Below are 26,318 nucleotides of genomic sequence, written 5' to 3'. Positions count from 1 at the left end.
GATCTAAAGGAATCAAAGAGCAAAAACTTATTGCTTTTTAAACAAAATAAACAAAAAATAATCAGTAAGTCCACAAACCTAGAACCTTCACAAACAAGTTTTTTTCCATTCGTGTGGAGTAAATTGCAAATTAAGCACCAATGATAGGGAAAGAAAACACTTGAGCTGGAGTCAAGATTGTCAATTTTTAAAATAACCTCATAGATTTAATGTGCCCTATTAGAAACTGATGGATGAATTGAGTGTAAAAGTTTGTCAACCACAACCTTGATTGGTTACATAGTAAAAGCATCTTTACTCAGAGATAAGAGTTTTGTGTGAGAAGTGGTCTTAATGATCTAATGTTTATTACAGTACAAGCAGCTTGGTTTTTATCTTTAATGATAATACTCTTGTGTCTACATGGGTGTGCATGCTCATGCTGAGGTCGACAGTGGGTAGAGGGCTTCATGCTGTCCAAATTATCTGGTAGAAGGTCCTTGCGAGCAGTGTCTTTATCTCTTAGCATCACCTTATTTAGTTGGAAGAAATGTTGGATTTATTAGATGTGGGTTTTACAGCAGTCTCTCATGTGTTTATGAATGTTATATATTGGTGTTCTGAACTGCTACATTTACATCTTTGTTTAAAAGCTAATCTAATATGAACATGAGCTCTCTGTGTTGCTCTTGTCTGGGAGATGGATTTGCTGTATTTTTCTACAAAACAACCACATTTTGTTTGGCTTAGTCAAGACTGACAGTGCTCATTTTCACCATGGTATTTAGAGGTCTCAATCCTTTAGAAATGGTTAATAATAATGTTGACAGTGATTGAATTGCACTGATCGATGGTAAGTCACTTAATCCTTAAGCAAACATGTTTTGTGGGTTGCGTGTGTGTTGGACTACTCCGCAGGATTCATGCAACATTAACATCAGTCTCTGCTTCTGAATTACAGAGGCATCTTCTTGGACACCATCCTGCCACGCTACGATGTGAACGGAGTCCGACCACCCATTGGCCAGAGAACCAGACTGAGCAAAGGGGATATCGCACAGGCACGCAAACTCTACAAATGCTCCAGTAAGACCAAATGACAGATCCTGTCTGCTATGGGTTTTTCCTGTCTATTTTTGCATGTGTGCGCTACATAGCCCTGAGAGAGAGGTCTGTAGCTCCTCCTGCCTTCCCCAGATACAGCTCACACTGTGTAGAAATAGCTAAGCATCCATCTACTATTGATGTGGTGCGGTTCCTTGGCTACAGTGTCCGAGACTCCCAAGCTGGGAGGAGTGTAAACACTACCCAGGGACAGGAAGTTTGTCATCACTCTTTCCCAGATAGACGCAAAAGAACAGCTGGGCTGGAGAAGACAATGACTAAAATGATTGTTGGGAATCAACGCTCATGTCCGCACATTACAGCATGTACAATGTAAACTGTGTGTGCAGCTATACACTAAGGAGAGTTATGTAAGCCTGGCACTTCCCTGAACCACTCACTTTGTTTATGCTTCTAGAGAGCAGAGAGAGAGAGGATTTAATGCTGTTGAAGTAAACAGAATTTATAGCATTAGCAGATGTACATTGAGAGCAGCCTTCTGTTGAATAGATTTGATGTCAGACAGTTAATTGTAGGTCAGGCCAGGATAGCTGAGCTGTCAGCCTCACATTAAAGCTCAATGAATAAACATAGCGATGGGTCACCATGATATGTACCAGCCGGTGTGGTTTTAGAGTAGAGCTGGAAGTTTTAACCTTAAATGGATCTATATGTGTCTGTGAAAGCACTCTGTTTCATTCTTCACAACAATCTCTGTCTTGTGAGGAAGACTGGATGATGTGGCGCACATTGTGGGGGAAGAGGTAGTGAGTCTCTCCACGTGTTCTTGGAAAAAAGATCCTTAAAGAGCCACGGATCTCCCATTCGTGCAGCATTCCTGGGAGTGTTTGTCACCCCCGGTGTGTGCCTGTGCTTGTTAATGGTTTAGAATTGGCAGACCTCTGCCAAGGATTATTACGCACATCTCGTGGCTCAGGGCTCCTCGTTTTATTGCTTACACACAGCCCTCGAGGGAAGCAATAAATGCAAACAGTTGGGGGACGTGTTTTCCTTACTCCTACTAAATGCAGCCCAAGGTAAAGATAACACAGAGGTAATAATGAATGCATATCCCAAGATGGATCTCTATCATTTCCTCTCAGTCTTAATTAAACACATCTTTCCCCCACTTGGCAGCAGCCTCCCTCTGTCGTCGGCTGTGTATTGTGTTTGGAATCAGTCTTCGCACACTTGCACACTTAGTTGTGCCAGTCAAACCAAGGGTGGTTTTTCACTGGCAACACGTACATAATGCATCACATCCTCCAGAGGGCTGGTTTATTTATAGTGGGCCAGGTTTATTTTCAGAGGATGCTCAGAGAAAGTGTCTCACACTCTCTATTCCTTTGTGTGATCATCATCTGGAGTAGGTGGGGGTGAGGGGAGGGGGTGAGGCGCGGGGTTGAGGGTGAATATTATCAGCAGATGTGCCTTTGAACATAAAAGAGCTGCCCTTTACTTCACATTCGGTGTTATAATTCCAGCGTCAAGCATCTGTCTCTGCAGCAAGATTTCAGGGGATTTACTTCAGAGCTGATGTCTATATAGCTTGAATTAGTGGCTTAGTTGTTTTCAGGCAGAGACTAATTGGCAGTGTGTCATGCTTGCGGCTCAGGCCTTACATGCAGGTCTGTGTGTGTTTGTTTCCGCGCACAGGATGTGGGGACAGTCTGCAGGACAGCAGCGGGAACTTCTCCTCGCCTGGCTTCCCCAATGGATACTCAGCCTACATGCACTGCATCTGGAGAATATCAGTCACGCCAGGGGAGAAGGTATGAGCATATGGAAACTGCCAGATCAATTTTGAGACATCTTAAAACAGCTGAATGCATACACTGATATAATTCTGATGACTTTGTTACATCTTATTTGTCTGAGCATTATCAGTGTGTGATATTGTTTAACTGTCAATAATCACCCTCTCTTGTTTTTTAAGATCATTCTGAACTTCACCTCCATGGATCTGTACAGGAGTCACTTGTGTTGGTATGACCATGTAGAGATCCGAGATGGATACTGGAGAAAGGCACCACTCAAAGGTCAGTTTATCTGGAGAGTACTGTCCTAAGGCCACAACTAACGATTCTTTTGATTATTGATTAATCTAATGATTATTTCCTCAAGTGATTTACCACAGACGCATTTTTTTGTCCAACTAATAGTCCAAAATTCAAAAATATTCTGTACTATCATAAAAAAAAACAGCTAATCAAACCCAGGATATACAATATATTTATTTATTAAATTGAAATGTTAATTCTAAGTTTAGTTCTCGTCTATTTTTGTTTAGGCTTTTTAACACAGTCTCTCTTATCCTCACAGTGGATTTAGTTCCTTTGAAGCAATGAGCTGTGCAGAGGAATTTCAGGTGTCATAATGAGCAAATCTTGGTTTATCTGTGTGTGTCTTCACCTGTGACCCAGGTCGTTTCTGCGGCGATAAGCTCCCAGAGCCAATCATCTCCACCGACAGCCGTCTGTGGATTGAGTTCCGCAGCAGCAGTAACTGGGTGGGAAAAGGTTTCTCCGCCGTTTATGAGGGTATGCACCCACTCCACGACCTCCCTGCACTCCATTCCAGCATGTCGCTCAGCTGACTGAACGCATGGCCAGTCACACATCCAACAATGTGCCTAGAAGCTGCATTAATATCCACAGTTTTTGGCTCCACCACTGCTGATGTGTCAGGCACTTTACACTGCATTAATCAGATTTTGGCCAGCCTTCACATTCAGCTCCATTGTTTCCAGACCATGCAAAGGGATGATGTGTGTTTGTGTGTGTGTGTGTGTGGGAGCTGGTGGTGGAGGCATTTGAGCTAATCCACATTGCGTAAATCAGAACAGTGAGCACACATTTTTTAGTTTTTTTCTTCAGAGGCATGTGCTGATGATATTGGTATCAAGGGAGCTCAGTATTGTTTTTTTTTATTGTTTTTACTGTCACATGCAGCCATCTGTGGTGGGGAGGTGAAGAAGGACAACGGCCAGATCCAGTCCCCCAACTACCCCGATGACTACAGGCCTAACAAAGTGTGTGTGTGGAAGATTTCTGTAGCTCAGGGCTACCACGTAGGCCTTACCTTCCAGTCTTTTGAGGTAAGACACCAGTCCTTTGTTATTTAGTACATCAAATCATGTTTATTTTTTGTAAACTCCATGACCTGTTTGTCCACCTCTAACCTGAAACCCCTCCTCAGATTGAGAGACATGACAGTTGTGCCTATGATTACCTGGAAGTGCGTGATGGGAACTCTGAAAACAGCCCTCTTCTGGGCCGCTTCTGTGGCTACGATAAGCCAGATGACATCAAAACCAGCTCCAACCACCTGTGGATGAAATTTGTTTCAGATGGTTCTGTCAACAAGGCTGGCTTCGCTGCCAACTTCTTCAAAGGTGAGGGGTTAAGAGTTATAAAATCTTGGAGGAAATGTTCCAGCAATCGCCCTGTCAGTCATTACCTTTTAAGCGTTCCAGCAGCAGACCTTTATCTCAGATATTTTTGTTCCACTTGCACCTTTGGGTTCTGTGCAACCCTCTTTGCCTGCCTCTGCTGGTTGTTTTGGAGGGTTTCTCTTGTAAAAGCCGTCGAACCGGGGGGCCAGCTAACGGGGTCCCAACATATCTTTGTGTTTTCAGAGATGGATGAGTGCTCCAAGCCGGACAACGGTCGCTGTGAGCAACGCTGTGTCAACACACTAGGCAGCTACAAGTGTGCCTGTGACCCAGGCTATGAGCTGGCTGCTGACAAACGCAGCTGTGAGGGTAAGTACAGGGAGAAAAGTTACCAGCCCCACTCACCATGTAATTTGCATGCTAAAGCACTTAACACAGTTAGCCACCCAAATACAATAAGTACAGTCATTCTTAAAAGCCAGAAAAGATACCAGCATGGAACAACATGTTGGCTGGGCACTATCTTTTGAAGATTTGAGTCACAACAATGCAAGTATTATTTTTATCTTAATCACATGTTGTTGTTTAAGATCTAACTATGAGTACACACACTGTACAATAGCTGGGTGACCACATTACCGCTGTCCGCCCCTAGAGGAAGTCAGCTATCACTACAGCTTTGGCATGTGAGATTTTTTTAGATTTTGTAGAAAATATAGAGGCAGTGAAAATTAAACACAGGCACATGTGATGCAAACTGAGATAAGATTTGAAAAAAGAGGTTGAATACAGTGCAATCACAAAAATATAATGGTATGAATACTCACATAAAGAATCCCATAGGTACATAAACAGTATGGCAGAGAGTGTTTGCATCTTTGTAAAAGTCTCACACCAACATTGTGATGCACTCCACTCTCATACAAGAGTATCCTGTCAAGAAAGTGAAAATATTGCTGTAGTCAAACAACAAAGACAGTAATATTTTACTATTATATTTACTTGGAAAAAAGGGTAATTAACTGGTGTCTTACCTCCATTGTGCATGTAAAAATAGCAAAATACTGTAACTTTTACCTTTACGACATCCACATCTAATGACTTTACAATCCTTACCAACTGCAATGATCAACACTGCACATAAATTTTAGCTAAGAATTACCAGGTGAGGGAACAGGCACCACCAGTTGTTGTAACATGTTGTGTGTTGCGTAACTGACACAAAGCTTACTTTAGTCCTCTCAGGCAGGTCAGGCAGTAATCGGGTTTATTCAGGACACAGAGAGGATATTTCACAAAGCTCTCAGTTTAACTGTACAGTTTGCAACATAACGTTTGGAACATGTCCTGTTGTAACATGTGGCGATATGATTTATTTCCTGTCAGCACATCGGCATCTGCATCAACTATTCGTCCTTGTCTCTTTCCATGCTGTGTTTTCTCTACAGCTGCCTGTGGAGGCTTCATCACCAAGCTGAATGGGTCAATCACCAGTCCGGGTTGGCCCAGAGAGTACCCTCCAAACAAGAACTGCATCTGGCAGCTGGTTGCCCCCACGCAGTACCGCATCACTCTGCTCTTTGACGTCTTTGAGACTGAGGGCAATGACGTGAGCACTGGGGTTATTATGAATCGGCACGGGGTGGGTTTGTTCTGTGTTTTCTTTCTCTCTGTCATTGCACTACATCTCTCCACTGTCACAGCAAATAAAGCCTTCCTCTCTTTTGTGTTTCATAATTAAAACCAAGTAAAGCGTCCCAGCCTCCTCACATGCTCTGTTTCTCTGCTCAGGTTTGTAAATATGACTATGTGGAGGTGCGCAGCGGGCTTTCGGCAGATTCAAGGCTCCATGGGAAGTTCTGTGGGGCAGAGAAACCAGAAGCTATTACCTCTCAGTACAACAACATGCGAATTGAGTTTAAATCTGACAATACGGTGTCCAAAAAGGGCTTCAAAGCACAGTTCTTCTCAGGTGAGTCTTCTGGCAGCGTTGAATCAGAATATCATCTTTTCATTCAGTCACTCAGAGCTGCGATCTGTCAGTGCTCAAAGGGAACAGTCACCAAGGTTGTGTCCTCTGTGCTTCCTCAGACAAAGACGAGTGCTCCAAAGAGAACGGCGGCTGTCAGCATGAGTGTGTCAACACCTTTGGGAGCTACAGCTGTCAGTGCAGGAGTGGCTTTGTGCTGCATGAGAACAAACACGACTGCAAAGAAGGTATTTCACCTCAGATTTTATGTCTCTTTGATATGGTGGCACATTTATCCCTGCTCTTGACTTACTCTTATGTGATCAGAGCAGCCATTAGAGTTGCTGTGTGGATGCTGTCGTGTGTCAGGAACAGTTTTGAGTTGAGCCTCTTCAGTTTTAGGATGATACAAAGGTCTGTGTTGACTCAGTGATGTCTTTTTGCAGCTGGCTGTGATCACACTGTGAATAGTGTGAGTGGTATCATCACCAGCCCCAACTGGCCGGATAAATACCCCAGCAAGAAGGCATGCACCTGGGCACTCACCACCACTCCAGGCCACCGCATTAAAATCGTACGTTCCTCTTCCTCCTGCTCCCTGTGTAATTTCACTTGTCAGTCATGTATTTATTTGTGTGTCACTTATTTGTATAATTGAATTGCTAAATCCACTAAGGACATCTGTGTTTACTGTGCTGATGTCAGAGACTGTCACGGCACTCCTAACAATGATGTGTGGCTCCCCCTTCTGTTATCATCTGCATTTCTGTCTACTGACATACAGTCAAGAAAATCAGTAACCAACTATAATATCAAAACATATCTGTCCGTTTCTGAATAACAGTATTTAAAAATGGATATTATTTAGTCTGATATTTCCTGTTAAACTCAAGAGAATTACAGTAGTTTTCTTTATCTTTTCAGACAAGTGATAATAATATCAAGATAATTTCATTTGTTTTTAAAAAGAAGCCTAAAACACTATAAGTTGGAGTCTCTCTTTAATTAAGAAAAGATTTAATTACTCTGTCCTAATTTTGTTTTGTCACAGGCCTTCAATGAGATCGATGTGGAGGCCCACTTGGAGTGTACTTATGACCACATTGAGATTTATGATGGGCGTGATGGAAAAGCGCCGAGTCTGGGTCGCTTCTGTGGCACCAAGAAGCCCCAGCCCATCACATCCAGTGGAAACAAGCTGTTCATTCGCTTTTTCTCTGACAATTCTGTTCAGAAGAAAGGCTTCGAGGCTTCCCACACTGCAGGTGGGAATAGATGTTGTTTTAACATCCTTCATGGATGGTTTCTCATCCTTCTTGTTTTCAGGGGATCAAGTTAATTTCAGGTCAATTAATCGCACGTTAAACTTCATAAAGTTTTTTTTTTCTGATCTAACAAGATTTAGCCCTGGTCACAATTCACCACCCTGTCTGAGCATGATTATGACTCATTTAACTACAGAGCGTGTTAAAGATTCCTTTGTATCCAGATGACTGTAAAACCACAAATGAGCCACAGACCTACAGTTACAGCAGCTGGTTTGTTTCTTATCAACTCTCCCCTCTGTCTACAAAATACCAAACTCAGCTCAATTTTTCTGTCCACAGAATGTGGAGGTCATCTAAAGGCTGAGGTCAAAACCAAGGACCTGTTCTCCCATGCCCAGTTTGGGGACAATAACTACCCCGGAGCCTCCGACTGTGAGTGGGTGATCTCGGCGGAGAAGGGGTACGGTGTGGAGCTCATCTTCCAGACCTTTGAGATTGAGGAGGAGGCGGACTGTGGCTATGACTACATGGAGCTCTTTGATGGAGATGACACCAAGTCTCCACGTCTGGGACGTTATTGTGGCTCAGGGGTAAGAACAGTTTTAGAGCAACCACTACTCTCTGAATGAATTTAATTCCAACTGGCTTTTCACAGCACTTTTTTTACAGTAAAACAGCAGGAGTGTTGAGACAATTGTTTTGGAATTAGCGCTGCTGTTAAGTAACCTTTGCCAGCGATTTGTAATGAGGTGACTTTGTGAACTACCCTGGGGCTTTTGATTCCAGTCTTTACTCCAACTTTAATCGCTTTGTTGAAGTCGACATGTTGGGGAGTGTTGCTGTGGAGGCGTCTGTAGGTCAACACAAGCCATCACTCCCCAGATGCCAATAGCCTATCAGAATCTCTGGCATTGGGTTGTAACTGCAAATTAATCAGCCAATGCTGAGACTGCAGCCGGAGTCTGGAACAATGAGGGCAGCAGGGAGACGCAAGTTTCCTCAGGTCACAGAACAGCTTGATTTCATTTACACACTTCAGTAATAAGCTCTGGCCTTTTACTCATGCCTGTTCCAATGAATCATTTGCTAGAGGGGACATAACACCCTCAGAACCCCGGGGAGCAGCTCCTCAATCAAGTTTCCTTTTATAAAGCAGGTCAAAATAAACTGACACAATTCAATCCAAAGTAGGGTGAAAACTCATTATAGTGCGGGGAGGCTTACTTTTAGCCCAAGGGCTTTTCACAGTTAAATAGTAGACTACGTTTTGCTGGGTCTACAATAAAATTTGCAGGCCACTTTCTTCTAGCGTTGGAAATTCTTTTCTCAATAAACCAAGACTTATGAGCTATTGTAGATATATTATTCATGTTGTGAATGGCAGCTTTAATCAACAGTCTGGTGTTTTTACAGTTGGATGCACAAGCTTTGGCTGCTTTGACGTTGCAGCACTTGTCTTCGTCATAGCCACAGGGCAGCTGCCAGAGCACCTCAACCAGCTAATTATTTTTCAGTATGATGTTCTGAATTAATATTCATGTGACACCACTATTCTGACAAACAGTCAGGTCAAGTGTTGCATATTTTCTGTGCTCACATAATGCGGTTAACTCCTCGTTTGTTTCATTGGAAACAGTTTGGCCGGCTTAATACTCAAGACAGTAGAAATATATGAAGGTCTGTGCAGTATGTGGTTTTGTTCAGGGAAGAAATGAGCTCTCTGCACTGGTGCACCTGGCACTAATCATCAGTATATTTTATCTTCACTTCAATAGCAGCCAAAGCCTGAATCAGGATAAAGCTGGAATGGGCTAGTCCTGGTCCCGGACCCTTACGTGGCCCCTGGCTGTTACAGAACTAGCTGTCCTCTGTAGTTAGAAGCCATTCGTCATGGTCACTGATTTGACTGCGGTTTCAGCATGTGAGCAGTCTTTAGTTTTAATTGAAGTGCAGTCAAAGAAGCAGAAGGTGACAGTTCCAAATGAATCTGTTGTTTTGTCTCTCCTCACAGCCTCCAGAGGAGATCTACTCAGCCGGTGACTCCATTGTGATTAAGTTCCGCTCTGATGATACCATCAACAAAAAAGGATTTCACGTCCGCTACACCAGCACCAAGTTCCAGGACACACTGCACTCACGCAAGTGACCAGCGGGGGCCGGAAGGGGCCGTGCGGGGCAGAGGGGCAAACGGAGGGGCCCCCAGGGTAGGCGCCAGCCTGACGCTCGGAAACCTTCGGCCACCAAGATGAATCAGACACGACAGAACAGCCGCAAGACCACCAACCGCACCTCAGCTCCTAGGGGCTCTAGCTCCCCCCACAGACTGTGAGGAGTAAAGCCATTCTGCAGTACACCTTGTTTTTACCTTTTTATGGTTAGGATTGGGGTGGGAGGGTGAACGTCTGCCTTAGGCGGACAGTAGGGGAAAATTTATTGACCCAGTCCCCTCCAGATATTTTTTTTTTCATTTGTTTCTTTTTTTAAAAACAAAACATGCCTCCTAATGGGAGGCACAAAGGAAAACAGTGGATTCTCAGGACCTGTAGGAAGGCAGGCATCAGCTGGACAGATCCCTGCTTTTGTCGGGCCAGCCCACCACATCCAGGGGGGGAGGAGAGGAAGAGGAGGAGTATGGGAAGGTCTCCTGTACTCCTCAATAATTGCTCTTCTCTCCTCACACTTTCATCCCTTTGGTTCAAGGATTCCTATCCGTAAGAGGATTAGAAGGACTTGACTTGAGATTTTGATACTGTATGTCAGTCAATTGCATGTAATTACAAGGAGAGAAAGGAAAATTGTACAGTGACAACACCAGCATTTGTAATTGGCATTGTCCTGGCAACCAGTGGCAAGATTCTCGTTGTTACCATTAACAAGGAAATTAAGGAAGCAGTTATCTTATTAAAGGACTAATAAATGAAATGTGGTCCATGTCTTCTGGTTGGTAATTGCTTGCCTGATGACTGGCTATTACTGTACCTCCATGTATAAAGTAATGTGTATGATCTTTCAAAGGGAACATGTGCTTTTCTCAGCTCGAACCAGTTAGCACTTTACAGTGAATTGTTCCAAAATCATGAGCTTATGAATTTTTGTGAAATGCAATGCCAGTTCACTTATTTTTAAATGCATTTTATCTCTCTTATTCTTCATTGTTTTTTTGTTTTGTTTTTTAAATTGCTCCATTTAGTTCCTCAGGCATACTTGAACATTGTGTGTGCCCTGTAACATGGGGTAATAAAGATATGACTTATGTTTCAGTGTTGATTTACAGTTCTGATGTAAAATAATTTCTCTTCAGAGAAAATGCCTTTTCTTGGTACAATGAAGTATTTCTCAAGAACCAAATGAGCCTGGGTATTTATTGTTATAGTAATTACATATATGATGTAAAGGTGGAAAGGTACTGTTAAATTAGCCCTATAATTGCCTTCTATTGTATAGCCATTGGTCTATGTTGAATATACTTTGTTGCTCACTCATTCTTTTTCTCCATTTATTTCTCATTCAACATTATGGGAATAATATTGTGTGACACTGCAGCTGACACATCTGTTTGATGTCTGACCTTTGTTCACAGTATTGACTGATTATGGTAAACCTGTTTTATGCCATTTAAATTTAACATACTACACTGCATTGGCTGAGTTGCTGGTTGAGTGCAATCCAGGACACAAGAGTAGGAGTAATAGAACCAGGGACTTAAATGACAAACTGGTGTGTGTTTGAAATAAGTTTCAGAAGAACTTTCTGACACCCAGAGAACACAAAGAACAACCACGCCAAATATAAATATCCCTTATTCATCTTGATCTGTGATTCTCTATTTATAGATGGAGCTTGTCGTTTCAGACAGTAGGAAAGCTTTTCCTCTTCCACCTCGCTAAATATTTATCCCCTTACATGAAACCTCGCTCCCCCTCAATAATTACCCCATCACTATTCTGTTGTGCTTTTTCATAAAAACAGGAGGAGCGGAGCAGCACTGTTGCTCTGGAAAACTGCCAGCGTGGCACAGCTGAAATTGGGGCCCCCGCTCTACTTAACCCATCGAAAAGCGCCGCTAAATGCACACAGATGTAACAAGACTGCAGTCTGGGTGAGAAACAGTTTTGGTAAACACATTTTAAAAGGATCAAGATATTTTTCACACTCATGAGTAAACGGTAAAGATTCCTGAGGGTACGTTAGCTTTTTCTTTTGATGATGGAATAAAGATTTGTCCAAGTCTTTATTCACTTAGCTAATTCTATTTTGGATGTGTGTAATCAGACACATTTTTACAACACTTTCAGACTGAAACATGTCCCTGCTCATTTTAAGAGTAAAAACAGTGAAGCCATATTCTTATTACAAATAAAAACATTAATGCAGAAACTATCATTCAGAGATGAACAGAGGAATGAAATGTCTTTGCTTCAGCAGGGGCAGACTTTCATTATTTCATTATTTCATGATCAGGAAACACAACATCTTACCCTTTAAAAATAACATTATCTCTTTATTCACCAGCTGCAAATGAAAATGTGATCTCTGTGTAATAAAATCACCTTACAGATTAAACAAATGTGAATGGACCACTGACATTCAAACTCTCTGTAAGTATAGAATAGAAATATACTGACAAATGGTAACACAGTTTGTTATAATCAGTGACAGCCGCCCAGACTTGGGAGCGCTCTCTACTGCAGCGCTACCAGTAATTATGTGACTGTAAGCAAACAGTGGCAGGTCTTCATCCTGCTCCACTGCTCCATTACGTAACAATGCAGAAGAAAACAGTGCTGAGCCTTCACAAAAGAAAAGACTTGAGGCTTTCTGCACCTGTTTTATTTGACATTCCCAAATAACACACACACACACACACAAAACAGAAATTTACTGCTCTTACTGCAATTGAGTCAGTCCCCTCTCCCTAACCATTATTGTGTTATGTGGTTTGACAAATGGCACTCACCTTCACTGCGGGGTAGACCGGAGCTGGCGCTGATGGGTGTTTGAGTGGTGCTCTAAACCCTGTGAGAGCAGAATGGGTAACAGTGAGTGCCTACAAGTGTGGTGGAGGGCGTGTAGAGGGGACACCTGAGGAGCTGACAAGAAGTCTCTTTCAATTGGCGCTGATGGCAAAAGTAGAGACCTTGAAGCAGTTTAAGATTCCAAGATATAAACACATGAAAGGGTCAGAAAAGAGGATAAAAGCTTGTGGTAAGTATTAGCAAACACAGCTCTTTAGAACAAGTGTGTGCTGGCAGCATCAGGTCAGAATGTGTGAGAGCAGCATACTGAGACATTTACATCACGTGTTAACATTTAACAAAACTGTGCACAGTATAAATTTCTCTTAGACAACTTTTTTAATCCAGCCACAGCAGGACATCATAACGTGTGTTACAAATGTGGCTGAGAAAAATCACATTCAATGCAAAAAAATTGTGATGTTTCACAAGATGGCTATGAATCATATGAACACTAATCTTCATGGACGTCAGAGCGCAGTGTTGGGTGTTGGCAACAGCAGGCCACAGAACAGTCAGCGGCTCTTCACGACTCAATAAGTTACACTGATGAAAACTGTGACTCAGCCAGTGTTTCCCAATCATTTCCACCTCTAGGCTGAGGGCAGATCAAAAAAATTACCTCAAACTGAATCATCATGTCAACCCCAGAAAGGTCAACCCACTACTATGAGTCACAAACACTATATTTCAGAAGAGATAACCAGCGGGTGATTTTTTTCCCCAATACTTACAATCCACTGATGAATAGAAGTGAAAAGAAAGTGAAACTGCTGCTAATTATGGAGCTGATTCTGACATCTTTGTGCTGTAAAGTACAAGATCATTTACTGATCTGATGTTCCTCCTGAACACAGAGGAAAAAACAGTGCTTACAGTTGTGTCCAGAGAAAACTCTTCTGCCTGACATCAATGTGAGTTGAGGGACTGTTTGTGTTTATGTGCTGATTGATTGCCAGGCCAAAGCTCCCAGCTGGCCTCCCACCCAGCACAGGGCCGCTCCCAAGGCCGCGGCCACCATCACGGCCAGGCTGGCCTTCAGCACGGCGCCGGGGGGTCTGCTGAAGCGGGCGGGGGCCATGCACGCCAACATGGCCACGGTCACGGTCAGGGTGAAGAAAATAGAGACGGCGGTGTTAATGGCCACTATCTGGCCGAACTTGGCGAAAGGCACGATGACACAGAAGAAGAGGGGCACCGTGGAGATCACCGTGGTGACAGCGCTGGACACTATGGCAACGCCCACATGGTTCACTGCCTCCAGGGTACGTCTCTGCCTCTTGGCTGGAGACTGCTGCGGACAAAGCATAGATTAATGGGACGAGCCGCTCCTCTTTATTCATCAGCCTTCGGGGCGCTTCTCGCCTTATTACCCAAAATCTTAGTCATTAGCTTGTTGTAGCATGTGTGTAAACAGAATAACATGCTGTGGTTGTTTTTCTAATTGCTCATGATCAACTGCTGTGAAGCAAATTTACACTCCCATACCGAGTCATGTCCAGGCGTGGAGGGCATGGTCTCCCCAGCCAGCAGGTATCCCTCCACCAGGTGCAGGCAGTAATCCACTGAAGATCCCACCAGTATAGACAGAGAAATCGCCTCCACTGCTCCCATCTCCCAGCCCAGCCAATACATGACCGCCACCACCAGACAGATCACCCCTGTTGAGTTGAGGCCAAACACTCATAGCTATGCACTCGATCCCAACACAGGCCTGGACATTCAGTATAAAAATCCATTTTCGTGTGTCTAAACAATTCACTTCCCACCCCGCATATACAACCTCCTCTCTTACCTAGAATGGTTATGAGTACTGGCAGCAGCAGCAGAGGATGTGCAGTAAACACAGACACAGCTGCCACACAGATGGCCAGAGACAGCAGCAGACTCCAGAGGGCACTCTCCACACCTACAAACAGACCATAGAGCACCGCTTTATTACATTTTTACATGCTTGCAGATGAATCCCTCTTCTTGAAAAAACACACACATGCACACGCACACACACACACACACACACACGCCTCTCACTTGCCTATGATTTCCATGAAGATCTGCTTCCAGTGCTCACAGGTCTGGAAACCTCGTTGCAGAGCAGAAGACTGCGGGAGGCTGGCGAGCTGCTCCTGGATGAAGTTCTCCCATTGAAGGAAGTCAGAATAGGTCTGAAAGGAGGATTTCCCCTTGTATGTGGTCTTAGGAGAGAAGAGGAGAGGGTGGAGGGGAGAGAAGGAGAGGAGAGGGGAGGAGAGTTAGGGACAGTACCCAGCTCTGAAACGAGCAGCTCTTTGATGCGTGAAGATGAAAAGCTGAAAAGATGAAGGGACTTACGGACTCAAAGGCCATGGACAGCCAGCGGACTTTGCCTCCGTGCATTCCCACCGCTCCATGGGAGAGCTGCCCTGGGAGCAGGTTGGGTTCAGGGAGAGAGTGACACTCAGGATGGAGCAGAGGCAGAATAGAAGACAGCTTGTTGCCTGAGGGGAACAGGAGAAAGAACATAGCCTTAAGCACTTTTATCCTCTTTGATGCATTTATTTACTTCATGTTCAGAATTCGATTTGCTGAGTCTTGTGTCTTTTTACACTGTTATTAAGCAGTGGCTGCAACTACTGGTGAATTTCTAAGAGTCCAAAACTCAAAGGTATTCAGTGTACTGTATAATGAATCTCTTAAAAATGACTCAAGCAGGTAATTTTGTCCATTAGTTAACTGCATGTTTCTGTATACGGTTCATATTATAATTCTGTGTTAGGATTCACGCTGGTTTCACGCTGAGTTGTGTGTGGGTGTTACCTGAAGGCAGGCACTGTGCTCCTCCTGGCTTCACAAGTTGCTTGTTTGCGCTTACAGCTTTACAGATTTTGCAGAGATGCCCCATCTCCTGGAAAATATCAAAGTCTGGATCCAATATAATGCTGCCCTTTGGAGAAAATTAAACAACATGTCAACATCATGAGAAAATCTTGTAAAAATCTGGATCTGCATTATTGCTCTCTTGATGATACATAGTGTAATGCTCACCATATCTCCAATAACATGGTTGTCCTTGTGTTCAGTTCGGTTGACTCCCAGGATCCCGAACACGACAAAAACCATGGCCCCGGTGTCGACCAGAGGACGCACTGCTGGGCGGCCACACACACCGCCGCTGCACGGGTTGAAGCCAAACGTTTTGGATGGTTTCGTTTTGGCAGCAGAAGAAGTATCTTTGAAAATAGAACCAGAGAGGAATCTCTCAAGGGCTTTTGTTTATACAGTGTAAAAATATCTGTACAACCGGAGGACTGTGGAAAAATCCTCCAGTGAGCTCAGAGATTGGAACTTTAAGAAGCTATATTTGAAAAAAAGTAGCATCATCACTGCATTTTCTCTATTTTTAAGACTCAACATGAGAATAAAATACATAAAAAAGACATTTCAGCAGTGTGACACATGCAGTGCAAAAATAGTTTTCCTGATGGGCTAACAAACCATCTCTATGTTAATGATGCTTTCTGACGCTGTGACACTTCCTTGCTCACCACTGGGAAGAGGAGCATAAAAGGCTCCCTGTGTGGGTCCATCAGGCCCAGAGCTGATGCCACAGCCGGGCGGGTTGACACACACTCGACTGGGATGAGGTCTCAGGTGGTGCTGCGCAAAGTACAGCCTCCTGAGAGGAGAGAGTAGAGCTGAAATGACAGATAGCCCACTCCAACAAGGTGACAGCCCATCTAAACTGTGCTCTGATTTTTATTCTTTTTCTGCTTTCACCTGCTGCGCTGCTGCTGCGGAGATGCTGCTACATAAAAGGAAAATTCTGGCGTCCAGCCATGACGGGGCTCACACAAGCCGGATGTGATCATCCAGCTGGGGTACGGGTGATACACATGAGAAACGCATACTGTCATTCTGGTGGAGTAATTGCTGTGGGGTTGGTTATAAGCCTGTATGGATAAAACAAGATTAGTTATAAGCCACTTTGGGTGTCACGTCTCAGAGACAAATCTCTAAAAAAAATAATCAAGTTGACTTTTTCTGCTCCCAAACCTGAAATGATGACACCTCTTCATGCTCTGTGCTGCATAGTTTCCATGGGGAGGGGGTGCTGGTGTTAAGGGAGAAACGGTAAAGTGTTGTAGAGGTTCCAAGGTCCAGCTTTGATATGTACACAGTCAGCAAAGAGCCTGAAAACAGTACAAAGTGCAATATTTCAAAGTAGTGGAAAAGGCCTTAAATAATAAGGAAGGGGGGGTTACGTGCTGGATGTTTTACCTGTTTGGTTGGTGCCTGAATTTGGTTTTACCGAGCTTCGGGGAGCAGTGGAGGTTGTCGAGCTTGGGGTCTGCTGATGTGCAGAAAACTTAAATGCTGATAAAGAAGTATGGGGGTACAGAGAGTGTGGCTTCTCCATGAACACACCTACAGGAACACAATGTTCATTTCAGATTGTCTCGGATCTTAAAGGTCAACTGGTGAGCAGTTTTTCCATCACTGCCTCGCAAGTCTCACCTGAGCACATGGGGCAGGAGATGCCTTGACCACTCAGGTTGCTCCTCAGAGCCAGCAGAGTCTGGAGGTTGGTGTCCGGGCGGAAAAGCAGAGGTGCATGAGTGGCCGGCCTCAGGAGACAGCAGCACCCAGCAGATAACAGCAAGATCAGGAGGAAGACACCTGGGCCGGCAGGATGACAGTGATAAACAATGGCAGAGAGGAGGGTCTGATCAAGTAGATAGAGTAGCCGAGGGGGACAGATCAGGAGCAAGGATCAATTACAGTCACTCCTGAAGAGGGTGGATGAATACTTCATGAGAGGTGCCTACTCTTCCTCTGACAGAATGAATCCCCTCGAGATGGACAGAGATAACTGTATTTCTTCAGCAGTTCTTATTTAAGCTTGAGGTTACTCTCATGTCTAAATCATCAAGGGCTCAATAGACAATATCTGAGAGAACCAAATTATAGAAATTCACCTTGATCTCTTTAAGGTTTCTCGGGTATAAATTGAGCTTAGCTGTGTCAGAATCCCAGCGAGTTCTCAAAGTTTATATCAAATCTCACCTAGAACGGTTTTTCGTCGCTCCACAGCTGGCTCTGCCACTAAATGCTTCAGGGCCCACTGGAGATTTGTGCTGACCACACCCACGTGCTGCTGTCCTGGAGGAGACAGAGGTGTCTCCACTGACAGGGACAGAATGGCTGCATCTCCGTCTGTGTCACAGGAGCCTAGCCGAGACAAAGAGAGGGGGCTTTAGTGGTGCCTGGATAAGCAGCGTTTTACAGCCTGGACTCATTCCCTTCCCCATTCTCCGCCCGTCATTCACTCAAAGCAACAGGAGATAATAATCTTACCTGGCTCCATCTCCACTGACAGAAGTGCCACATCATCATCCACATCTGACAAAGGGCTGTGGCTGGCTGACAGGCCCGAAAACAGCTTCCAGCTTCAGAGAGGGAGGAGGCATTTTAGGGAGAGGGACAGCTGAAGGGATTACAATTCGCCTGTGGTGTCGCACAGCATGCACAAATAACATCTCGCACAAAAGTAAGGAAATAACATCTCACCAATTCAACCATGCGTGTTCATGGGGCTCCACACACTGAGTCCAGATACACAGGGCGGCTGGCATCAGGACGGACACCCAAAGCCAGCAGCAGCTGACAATAAGGGCCATGAATAGGCCAAAGTCATGCACGGCTGGGATCTGAGGGTCGGTTAAACAAAGCACAGCGTAAAGGACCGTGACACATTCAATTTGGGCTTATCACATGAAAATGTCTGTCTGCTGAGAGAGGCACTTCTATTCATCAAAGGCAGGGGTAGTCATTTATACTTCCTGTACATATCCTATTAAGTGCTGAACTTTTCCTCTGTGATTACCTGAGAGAAGGTGTTGGCAGCATAGGCAGCTGCAGTGGTGAAGGAGGTGAGGAAAGTAGCTCGGCCAGCTGTTTTAATTGTGTAGATCATTCGCTGCTGCGGCTGACGCAGATGAGAGGCCTGTCTGAAGGTGCTGATGAACACAAATACATCATCCACCCCTGAGAGATGATGAGAAAACAAAAGAGCTGTCTTATTACAAGGTGTCATTGTACACTTCATCCACTTCAGTTTTCATGTGGATCAATCAAACAAGATATAACATGAAAATATGGGAGCTTCAGAGGTACTGGTAGGTGGATTTTGTTATTGTGCTCAGAGCCATGCTAACTGTTTGCCCTTGTTTTGAGTCTTTATATTAAGCTAAGCTAACCCGCTGCTGGCTTTAGCTTCATAATTAAAATAAAAAGATGATAGTGGTATCAAATTTCTTAACTAAGTCTCAGCAAGAAAAAGAAAGAAGCAAATTTCACAAAATGTTGAGCTATGCCTTTAATGAAAGAAACCGGTGTATGTCTTTTTCCTTACCAATACCGATAATAACAAACGCTGCCACTCCATTGAGAATGCCCAGGTACCTTACACCAAAGACAACGTGGTATAAGAAAAGAGCCATCAAGCAGCTCAGTCCAATGCTGGCCAGCCCAAAGAATGTCAGAAAGACTATCGAGAGACAAGGAAACAACGAGGAGCTTATCAACATGCACATTTATACTACTGAGAAAAAATGTTGGCCTACACACTAATGACATTAGAGACAGGCCACACTGTACCTGAAAAGGATGTAAGGACATAGACGAGCACAGTAATGCAGGCTCCACTGATGACAGCCAGCATCATATCATTGTGGAAGGTGTGCCTCACCTCATCATCAAACAGCTCTGTTCCCCCATACAGCACCTTCACCTGGCTGGGACAAGGAAAGCAGGTACAGAATAACAAAATTTGTGTTGCAGCAAAATAAACACCAGAAAGGAATGATGATGTCCTGTAATAAATGGTCAATATTGCACTAATGTTCTTCCTGACCTGGTGGATTGCTTGGCCAAGATGTCTGCATACTGAACCACAAAGTTTTTGAAGCGTGCTCTCTGCTCGTCTGCTCGGTCCTGCAGGGAGTAGTAGGATGGCAGTGGAGCTCCGAAGTGGATCTCACTGCGTAAGAGAGAGGAGGAGAGATGCTCAGGGGACAGACTCTCGTCCACGTACCAGTAGAACTGTGGGTGGGTGATGGCCAAACTCAGAGAACCTATAAAGCAATACACACAAGATAAATCAGCACAGTTAGTTTCTAGTCCTTGAAAATTGTCAACCCCTCCCCCAACTTCCTCACTGTGGACTCACCTTGAATATCAGCCAGGTCCGGACCCATGCCATCGTAGTATATCTTCCCTCCTCTCTCGCTGGGGTAGAGATAAGACAGGAGTGAGCTGGGTGGGGAGCAGTAGGACGGTCCCAGTGGCAGATCCCTTAGCACTTCCAGAGGCTTCCAGCAGAACTGATGAAACTGAGGGTGCTGCATGAGCAGACGCTCCACGTGGTGAATTGTCTGCAGACGTTCTGGGGTGAAGATGTTGCAGTCGCCCTTCCCTTGAGCTACGAACACCAGCTCGATCCTCCACAGTGCCTGGCTTTGCAAGTAATAATTGGGAGCAAACCTGCGCTTCCTAACGAATGACGAAGTATGATTCCCGTCCCATGATCTCTCATCTTGTTCCCCTGCTCTGTAATTTGAGCTCGTGTGCTTCCCCATTTCCTCCTGACCCAAATCAGGCACTGTCCTTTTATCTCTGCTCACTGCATCTCCTCTCTTCTGATAATCTCTGGCTTGTAAAGGGTCACTTTGTAGAGGCGAAGAACTTGTACCCTCATTATCTGTCCTGTTGAACACTCCCTGTCTGCCCAGCTTCTCCAGCAGAAGGTCCCGCAGGGCCTCAGACTCGCTGTTATCTAAGTCGCGCCTACGTCTGTCCCAGGACCCCAGTTGAGTCTTCACAGCAATGGTGAGGGCGTCAAAGCGCTCGGCGGAGAAGTGACTGTGAACCTCAAAGGCACTGTAGGAGAGATCTATGTCCAGAGGAGGGCAGTAGAGGAGCATGTAGGCAAACAGGGCGCATGGTAGCAGGATGACTACTCCTAAGACCACACCACTGGCCCAGGGCTGTGTATAAACCCAACCCACCACTCTCCACACACCACACACTCCAGCATCCCCAGACCAACAGCTCTGCCCTGCTCTGTGTGCGACTCCATCATCCTCCTCCTGCTCCTCCTCCTCCTGCTCCTCCTCCAGCCCTCTCCAGCTGGTCTGAAACAGCAGTGGCTCATCCTCCTCCACATCCATGCTGGTACCTGTCAGGGACACACAACACCACTCCATCATCACTCACTTGAGGCACCCACCCCCATTTTCCCTCCCCGGGCAGGTGAACACGAACACCAAATAGATGTTTGAATTACCAGCAGCTGACATAAGCATCATGCAAGATGAAGGACAAGGTAACTTCCAAAAGTTTCGCTCAGTGAGAGCAAGGACGTGAGAATTAAGTCTGTCCTCGAGCAGCTGTCGACGCAGGGGCTCCCACTGGCAGCTCACATGGAGAAAATTGAGGAGGGGAGACCTTTTTTTTTTTCTTTCTCAAGGGCTTATGCGAGAAAATAGTTTGCTAGGGTCCTGCTTTAAGATGCGGATCACAAGGGCTTGGGGGTGAGATGGGCTAAAAGCTGTGATTTAATTCTTCTCTCTGTCAGCGCACGCAGGCCATTATCACCCAGAGAGAGTGTCTGCTGGTGGCTTTCTACATATCAGCAGTCGACGTAGCTGTGTCGGCTCTGCAGCAAATTAAATCATCTCACTTGTCTAATTACTGACAAGAAGAGCGAGTGGAATATTAGACAGAGTTGTGGAATAAGAGAGGGTTTATCTCCTGTGATGGGCAGCCTTTGACTAATAGTGTCAATAGGTGCCACTTGTTTCCACTCCTCTACACACACAATACTGCAGATAGTTTGCATTCAAGTGGCAGCGAGCCTGCTAACTGCAGCAATTTATCTGTTCTTTTTAGAACAGTGCTTTAAGGTCAGCCAGGTAAGACAGTGAATCTTGATTATGTGTAAAAGATAGCTGCACTCAGCTCTGTAGCTGAAGTGAAAATCAATCATTAAAAAGAAGAATTTACCAATTATACTGTTTAATCAATACTTTATAAAAAATTATTAAGACTCCTGGAGTTAGAAAGGAGAGAAGAAAGACTCTTGAGACAAACGCTAAGGCTCAAAATGAACCGGAGGCTTGTTGATTTATGGGATTTTTGTTTGTGCTCTTACACCTGAATAAACGTATTTCATGGTACGTGTTAAGGCAGAAAATGTGCTCATGCCTCCTGAAGAAAATCATCTCATGTGCGGTCACTGTGTCCACAAAGTCATTCTCCAGTTCAGAGATAATGGAGCGGCTCATGGACGTGTTTCACGGCCATGTCCCTAACAGCCTCAGCTCTATAGTTCCTCACTCTCTAAGAGTGAGACAGTTTTTTTAATGTTCTCAAATGTCCACAGGACTTATATACGCTAATCCAGTTTTATGCCGGATTTTTCCCTTTTACGAAAGAGATAAAAGGAGTTGAGTCAAAAACCAGGAGCTCCACACTGTGTCTAATATTCTTTGAAAGGGAGGCCAATTGGAAGCCATTTTTTAATCTGACAACACTTGGGTTTATTAATTACCATGTCATCTAAATGCACAGACAAGGACGCCACTGCACCTTTTAATGGGAGAGATGCTGACCAGCATCTGCCCACGCAGTGTGAATGTGATCTTTCTGCTCTTTTTAGAGGACACATTCATTAATGTTGCTAGGAAGTTCCACTTTAAAGTGGAAAAACAGCCACCGAAATATGCAATCTCAACAAAATCATCTAATTATTTTTGAACCACAGTGCTGTCTACTCTTAAAATAACAAGGAAAATAATTTGTTCCAATTTGCAGGCTGTAATCTTGAAGGCAGTATTGCCGGTTGTCTTTACCCATCACAGGCTGTTATTTAAAATGAGCACTATTATGCTGTTTTCAGTGATGCTATAATGCAAGTCGCTTTTTCCCTCCAAACATATTTCTGTTCAAGCAATATGACCAATTATGTGACCAATCTTTAAGAAATATGTGAGATATAATTGTGCGTTTACGGCAAATGAGCTGCTAATTTTGGTAATTAGATTATTGTAATCCTGTTACATTTCATCTCAGCCTCTCCAGCTTGTTTTGACGACGGCACTCTCATCAACAGGAGATGAGAAGAGGCACGCAGACGAGCATGAAAATATGACGAGAGAAAAGCAGTGGAGGGGAGAGGAGGAGAGATGAGAGAAAATCCTGGGGAATGACTGAGGACACATAAGCCACAGCCGTCACCCTTCAAACAAACGACCAGCACCTCAAACATCTGTGAAAAGAAACTGTGCTGTTTAAAATTCATGGGAGAAAAACAAAATCTAAATGAGAGGGATATCGGCACTTCAATTCTGTGTCTGTTTCAACATCAAAACAGACTGATTAATGGTGCAGAAGTCTGACAGTTCAAGGAACTCATTAGAGACTGACAGACAGACGTGCTGCTTATTAGACATTTGAGGCAGAGCTCTGTGCTGTATGCTAAACCTCCATTTGCCTGCTGTGTACTTTGCTACAGACAGCAAACGCAGGTACAGTGGAGGAGAGATAACTACAGTGAAGCACGGCCTCAGGGACACATCCTTTTCTCTTGTCTTGATGAGTCTGACGCTTCTTCGCATCCAAGAACATTGCACCTCATGCACAATAATTATGAGCGGTGTATACAGCTGCACAGCACTGCGAGCGGTGCAGAGCCTGGTATAACTAATGTGTTTACAAGCTGCCAGAATTGTTCAACACTGCTATTTTTCTGCAAAGATTGGGAGAACACAGTCACTTTAAACCCTGCGCAGGTGTGGATTAAAAATAGAGTGTAATTTGGCATCCTGCTTTCTGTATGAATAGGAATAAAAAGCTGTCTCCCATATGGCTCAGTCAATTTTAAAGCGTTATGTCATTGTTAATAGTGAGGCTGCGTTTGTTTGTGTGTGATGTAGTTTTAAGAATCACACCTGAAACAGACAAATGCACCAAAAGGCCTGTAATGTACCATCAGAGGTATGAAATCTTGTACTAATCGATTGAAAAAATGAACCTGCTCTTGTATTATGGATCCTGAGTGACCATGTATTGGATTTTTTATTATTTTATTCTGCAGCCCAGGTGGTTGGCTGTGCCTGCTTATCTGAAGCACAGCAGCTCTGTTTGATGGACTGTGTTGTACAGCACAGAGAGCTGTGTTTGGGGCTGTCTCATGTGTCGTGTTCAGCCAATTGTGAGCAAAAAATAAGGAGGGTGAACTGTAAACTCAGCCAGACCAGATTTTCCTGTATGTATGTGTGTGTGTGTGTGTGTGTGTGTGTGTGTGTTTGGTTTTTTTTTCCAGTAGAAACATGGATAAGCTGAGTGTCAGCGTTTTTACCCTCCACTACATCTCTGGATTGTGTCTGGTAGGCGAGGTGGGAGCTTTGAGCAATCCCAGCATGCTGTGAGCCTGAACCCTTCACCTATCTTCATCTTTCTCAACCCCACCACCCCCTCCCCCAACCACCTCCCTCACTCTCTTGCCCTTTTCCTTCCTCCAATCTTGCTACCTTTTCTCTATGCCTCTATCTTGTCCACAAAGGTGAGAGATTTGTAACCTTCATTACTGACAGCAGCTAAAAATAACCCCCCCCCACCCCTCAGTTTATCTAGTCTCCATCTCATCCAATATGGATATCACATGCTGCCTCCTGCCCCACACATATTCAGCCTGGTGTAAACTCAGCCAGCATACCACCTCATTTAAAGGGGCATTGATTTCCCCACTAGTGCTCTATGAATATATTCCTTATGCATGAGTGCTCAGCAGTGTGTTTCTAGTGGACGTGCCTCCTATTCTTTAGGTGCCATGAAGCCAGAGTCCACGGTTCAAGCTGCAACTCTCAAGATCCATTTGCGTCCAACACCAGCAATAATTTTTTCATTGTCGATGAATTCCTGCTCACACTGAAGGACGCGCAAAGCCCTCTGTGTACGCGGTGTGAAGGCATCCTGGGGACGTTACACGCAATTTCCCTCACTCTGCTCAATAAAAATGGAATAAATAAGCCTCACACTATGCTGAAGGTAGTTTCTCTGTGGCATTGTTTTGCAAAATGTAAAAAAAACAAATTCAAATTCAGGTAATGAAGCCTATTTTCCAAAACTTATCTGCTTCAGAGTTACTCTGATGAAAAATGCTTGTTCTCCAAGCTGCCTGCAAGCAAATAGGATGAGCTTTTATTAATTAAAAAACAATTTCTTGACTTCTTTTTCTCATTTTCTGGATAATTGAACAGTGTGCTGCTGCCAGTAATTAATATCTGTATCAATATATATAATCAGGCAAAAACAAAATCACAAACATCAAAGCAAATGCCTGAGGAGAGACTTACCTGAGGTTGATGAGGCAAGAATTACAGGTGGAGCGTGCAGGCCTACTGAGTCCACTTGTAATGTGCTGAACTTGTGCTCTGCAAATTCATCTTCTCCGCGCTCTGGTGTGGGGGGGAAAAAAATAATCATTTACTGCTTTATTGTCATACTTAATAACTCATCAGGAGAGAGAGACACCAAGGGACTCCTCACAAGAGAATGACACACAAAAATCCACTGCCCCCCACCCCCACTCCCCACACACACTCTACAGGAATCCTCTAATCTCAGCAGTTAATAATGTGTTGTTTTCCTCTCCTTTTATGCTCCCCGGTCCTTGCTCTCTCTCTTTCTCATGCTCCCTCCCCTCCTCTCTTACCCCGGTTGTCCAGGCGACAGAGTCAGTGAGAGACATTTCTTCCCAGAAGCTCCTCTCTCTCTCTCTCTCTCTCTCTCCCATGGCTTTGTTCAGCCTGCTCTGCTGACTGGCTCACCAGTGGGAGAGAGAAGAGGAGGGGAGCGCAGCCCGAAACCACGTGCACTCCTCTGATGGAGGGCCAGTAAGCATAAAGGGATTCTTATAAATGAATCAAAACGTGTCTTGGACTGGTTCCACTTTAATTAAGCTGCTTTTATGAGACCAAAATGATGCAGTTTGTCACGATGCTGCAGTCGAGCCCCCTCCCATCCTGTCAGAGATGGTATGGTCTAGTCTAGTCTCAGTTGGTGGGGAGGTGGGGTGTGTTATAAGAGGGTGATCAGAATAACTGGCTACAGTGTGAGACGAAGTGCAGGCAATTTAAAATAATCACCTGAAGTAAGAGTTTATTAGCTTGTGATCATATTCATTTTGGAGCATGGTGCTCATGCACCAGACGCAATGAAGCCGTTCAATCGGGCTCTCTGTTGTAGGTGCAGTTTGACTGCTGTGTGTACAGCACCACTAATAGCAGGCTTGATTTGACTCATCATTGTTTGCCTTGTGCCAACAGTCCTTCCTCCTGCACTGTAGTGCCCTCGTTCACTCTCATCTAACATTAATGACCAGCTCTCTGTTCTACCACCACCACGTTCAACTCATCCATCACCTTTAACTTAGATTGCCTCGACATCAAAAGCTAATAATCCATCATTTGAATGGGAGCGGATAACTCTGAAGGGAAATTTCACTCTATGTAGCTGCAGTGTGAAGTCAAACATTTAGAAAACAAAGA

At 44.4% G+C, this 26,318-nt stretch overlaps 2 protein-coding genes across 5 annotated transcripts in view; one reads left to right on the top strand and one right to left on the bottom strand.

The window, feature by feature from the left end:
* bmp1a (bone morphogenetic protein 1a) overlaps positions 1-11,196 on the top strand; it is a 30,243-nt gene extending 19,047 nt beyond the window's left edge. Inside the window, exons 7-20 of one of the 2 annotated variants that reach the window (XM_018669011.2) lie at positions 941-1,065; positions 2,740-2,855; positions 3,020-3,122; positions 3,507-3,623; positions 4,035-4,180; positions 4,282-4,477; positions 4,721-4,846; positions 5,926-6,119; positions 6,269-6,449; positions 6,569-6,694; positions 6,893-7,020; positions 7,498-7,711; positions 8,054-8,304; positions 9,726-11,196. In XM_018669011.2, coding sequence (XP_018524527.1) covers positions 941-1,065; positions 2,740-2,855; positions 3,020-3,122; positions 3,507-3,623; positions 4,035-4,180; positions 4,282-4,477; positions 4,721-4,846; positions 5,926-6,119; positions 6,269-6,449; positions 6,569-6,694; positions 6,893-7,020; positions 7,498-7,711; positions 8,054-8,304; positions 9,726-9,860 — 2,158 coding nt within the window. In that variant the 3' untranslated portion in view covers positions 9,861-11,196. The remainder of the gene's footprint in view (positions 1-940; positions 1,066-2,739; positions 2,856-3,019; positions 3,123-3,506; positions 3,624-4,034; positions 4,181-4,281; positions 4,478-4,720; positions 4,847-5,925; positions 6,120-6,268; positions 6,450-6,568; positions 6,695-6,892; positions 7,021-7,497; positions 7,712-8,053; positions 8,305-9,725) is intronic. The other variant, XM_018669012.2, reaches the window with a different exon arrangement.
* Positions 10,685-26,275, bottom strand: disp3 (dispatched RND transporter family member 3). Of its 3 annotated transcripts, XM_018669010.2 has the most exons (22): positions 25,484-26,275; positions 25,125-25,226; positions 19,937-20,944; positions 19,622-19,841; positions 19,366-19,502; positions 19,121-19,255; positions 18,593-18,753; positions 18,277-18,416; positions 18,064-18,155; positions 17,773-17,937; positions 17,224-17,385; positions 16,987-17,133; positions 16,762-16,898; positions 16,486-16,658; positions 16,254-16,384; positions 15,754-15,938; positions 15,526-15,652; positions 15,061-15,206; positions 14,765-14,924; positions 14,525-14,638; positions 14,218-14,390; positions 10,685-14,023 (listed from the first exon to the last, which is right to left on the bottom strand). In XM_018669010.2, the coding sequence occupies exons 3-22, from the start codon at positions 20,934-20,936 to the stop codon at positions 13,667-13,669; spliced, it is 4,062 nt and encodes a 1,353-aa protein (XP_018524526.1). In that variant the 5' UTR covers positions 20,937-20,944; positions 25,125-25,226; positions 25,484-26,275; the 3' UTR covers positions 10,685-13,666. The 3 variants fall into 3 exon arrangements, with proteins under 3 accessions (XP_018524526.1, XP_018524523.1, XP_018524524.1); XM_018669007.1 differs by lacking the exon at positions 25,484-26,275 and having other exon boundaries at positions 25,125-25,476; XM_018669008.1 differs by lacking the exon at positions 25,484-26,275 and having other exon boundaries at positions 10,685-14,020; positions 25,125-25,476.
* Positions 26,276-26,318: the final 43 nt, after the last annotated feature.

The sequence above is a fragment of the Lates calcarifer genome, linkage group LG13, assembly GCF_001640805.2.
Source record: "Lates calcarifer isolate ASB-BC8 linkage group LG13, TLL_Latcal_v3, whole genome shotgun sequence".
In the NCBI taxonomy this organism is placed as follows: domain Eukaryota; kingdom Metazoa; phylum Chordata; class Actinopteri; family Centropomidae; genus Lates; species Lates calcarifer.
This window is presented reverse-complemented; position numbering and strand designations above follow the sequence as displayed.

Coding starts and splice junctions, on each gene's coding strand:
- disp3 (XM_018669007.1), bottom strand. CDS start 25,254: ATGATTATTTTTTTCCCCCCCACACCAGAGCGCGGAGAAGATGAATTT. Junction 19,256..19,365: donor TGTCCTTACATCCTTTTCAG/GTACAGTGTGGC, acceptor GTCTCTCGATAG/TCTTTCTGACATTCTTTGGG. Junction 17,938..18,063: donor GTCAGTGGAGATGGAGCCAG/GTAAGATTATTA, acceptor TGTCTCGGCTAG/GCTCCTGTGACACAGACGGA.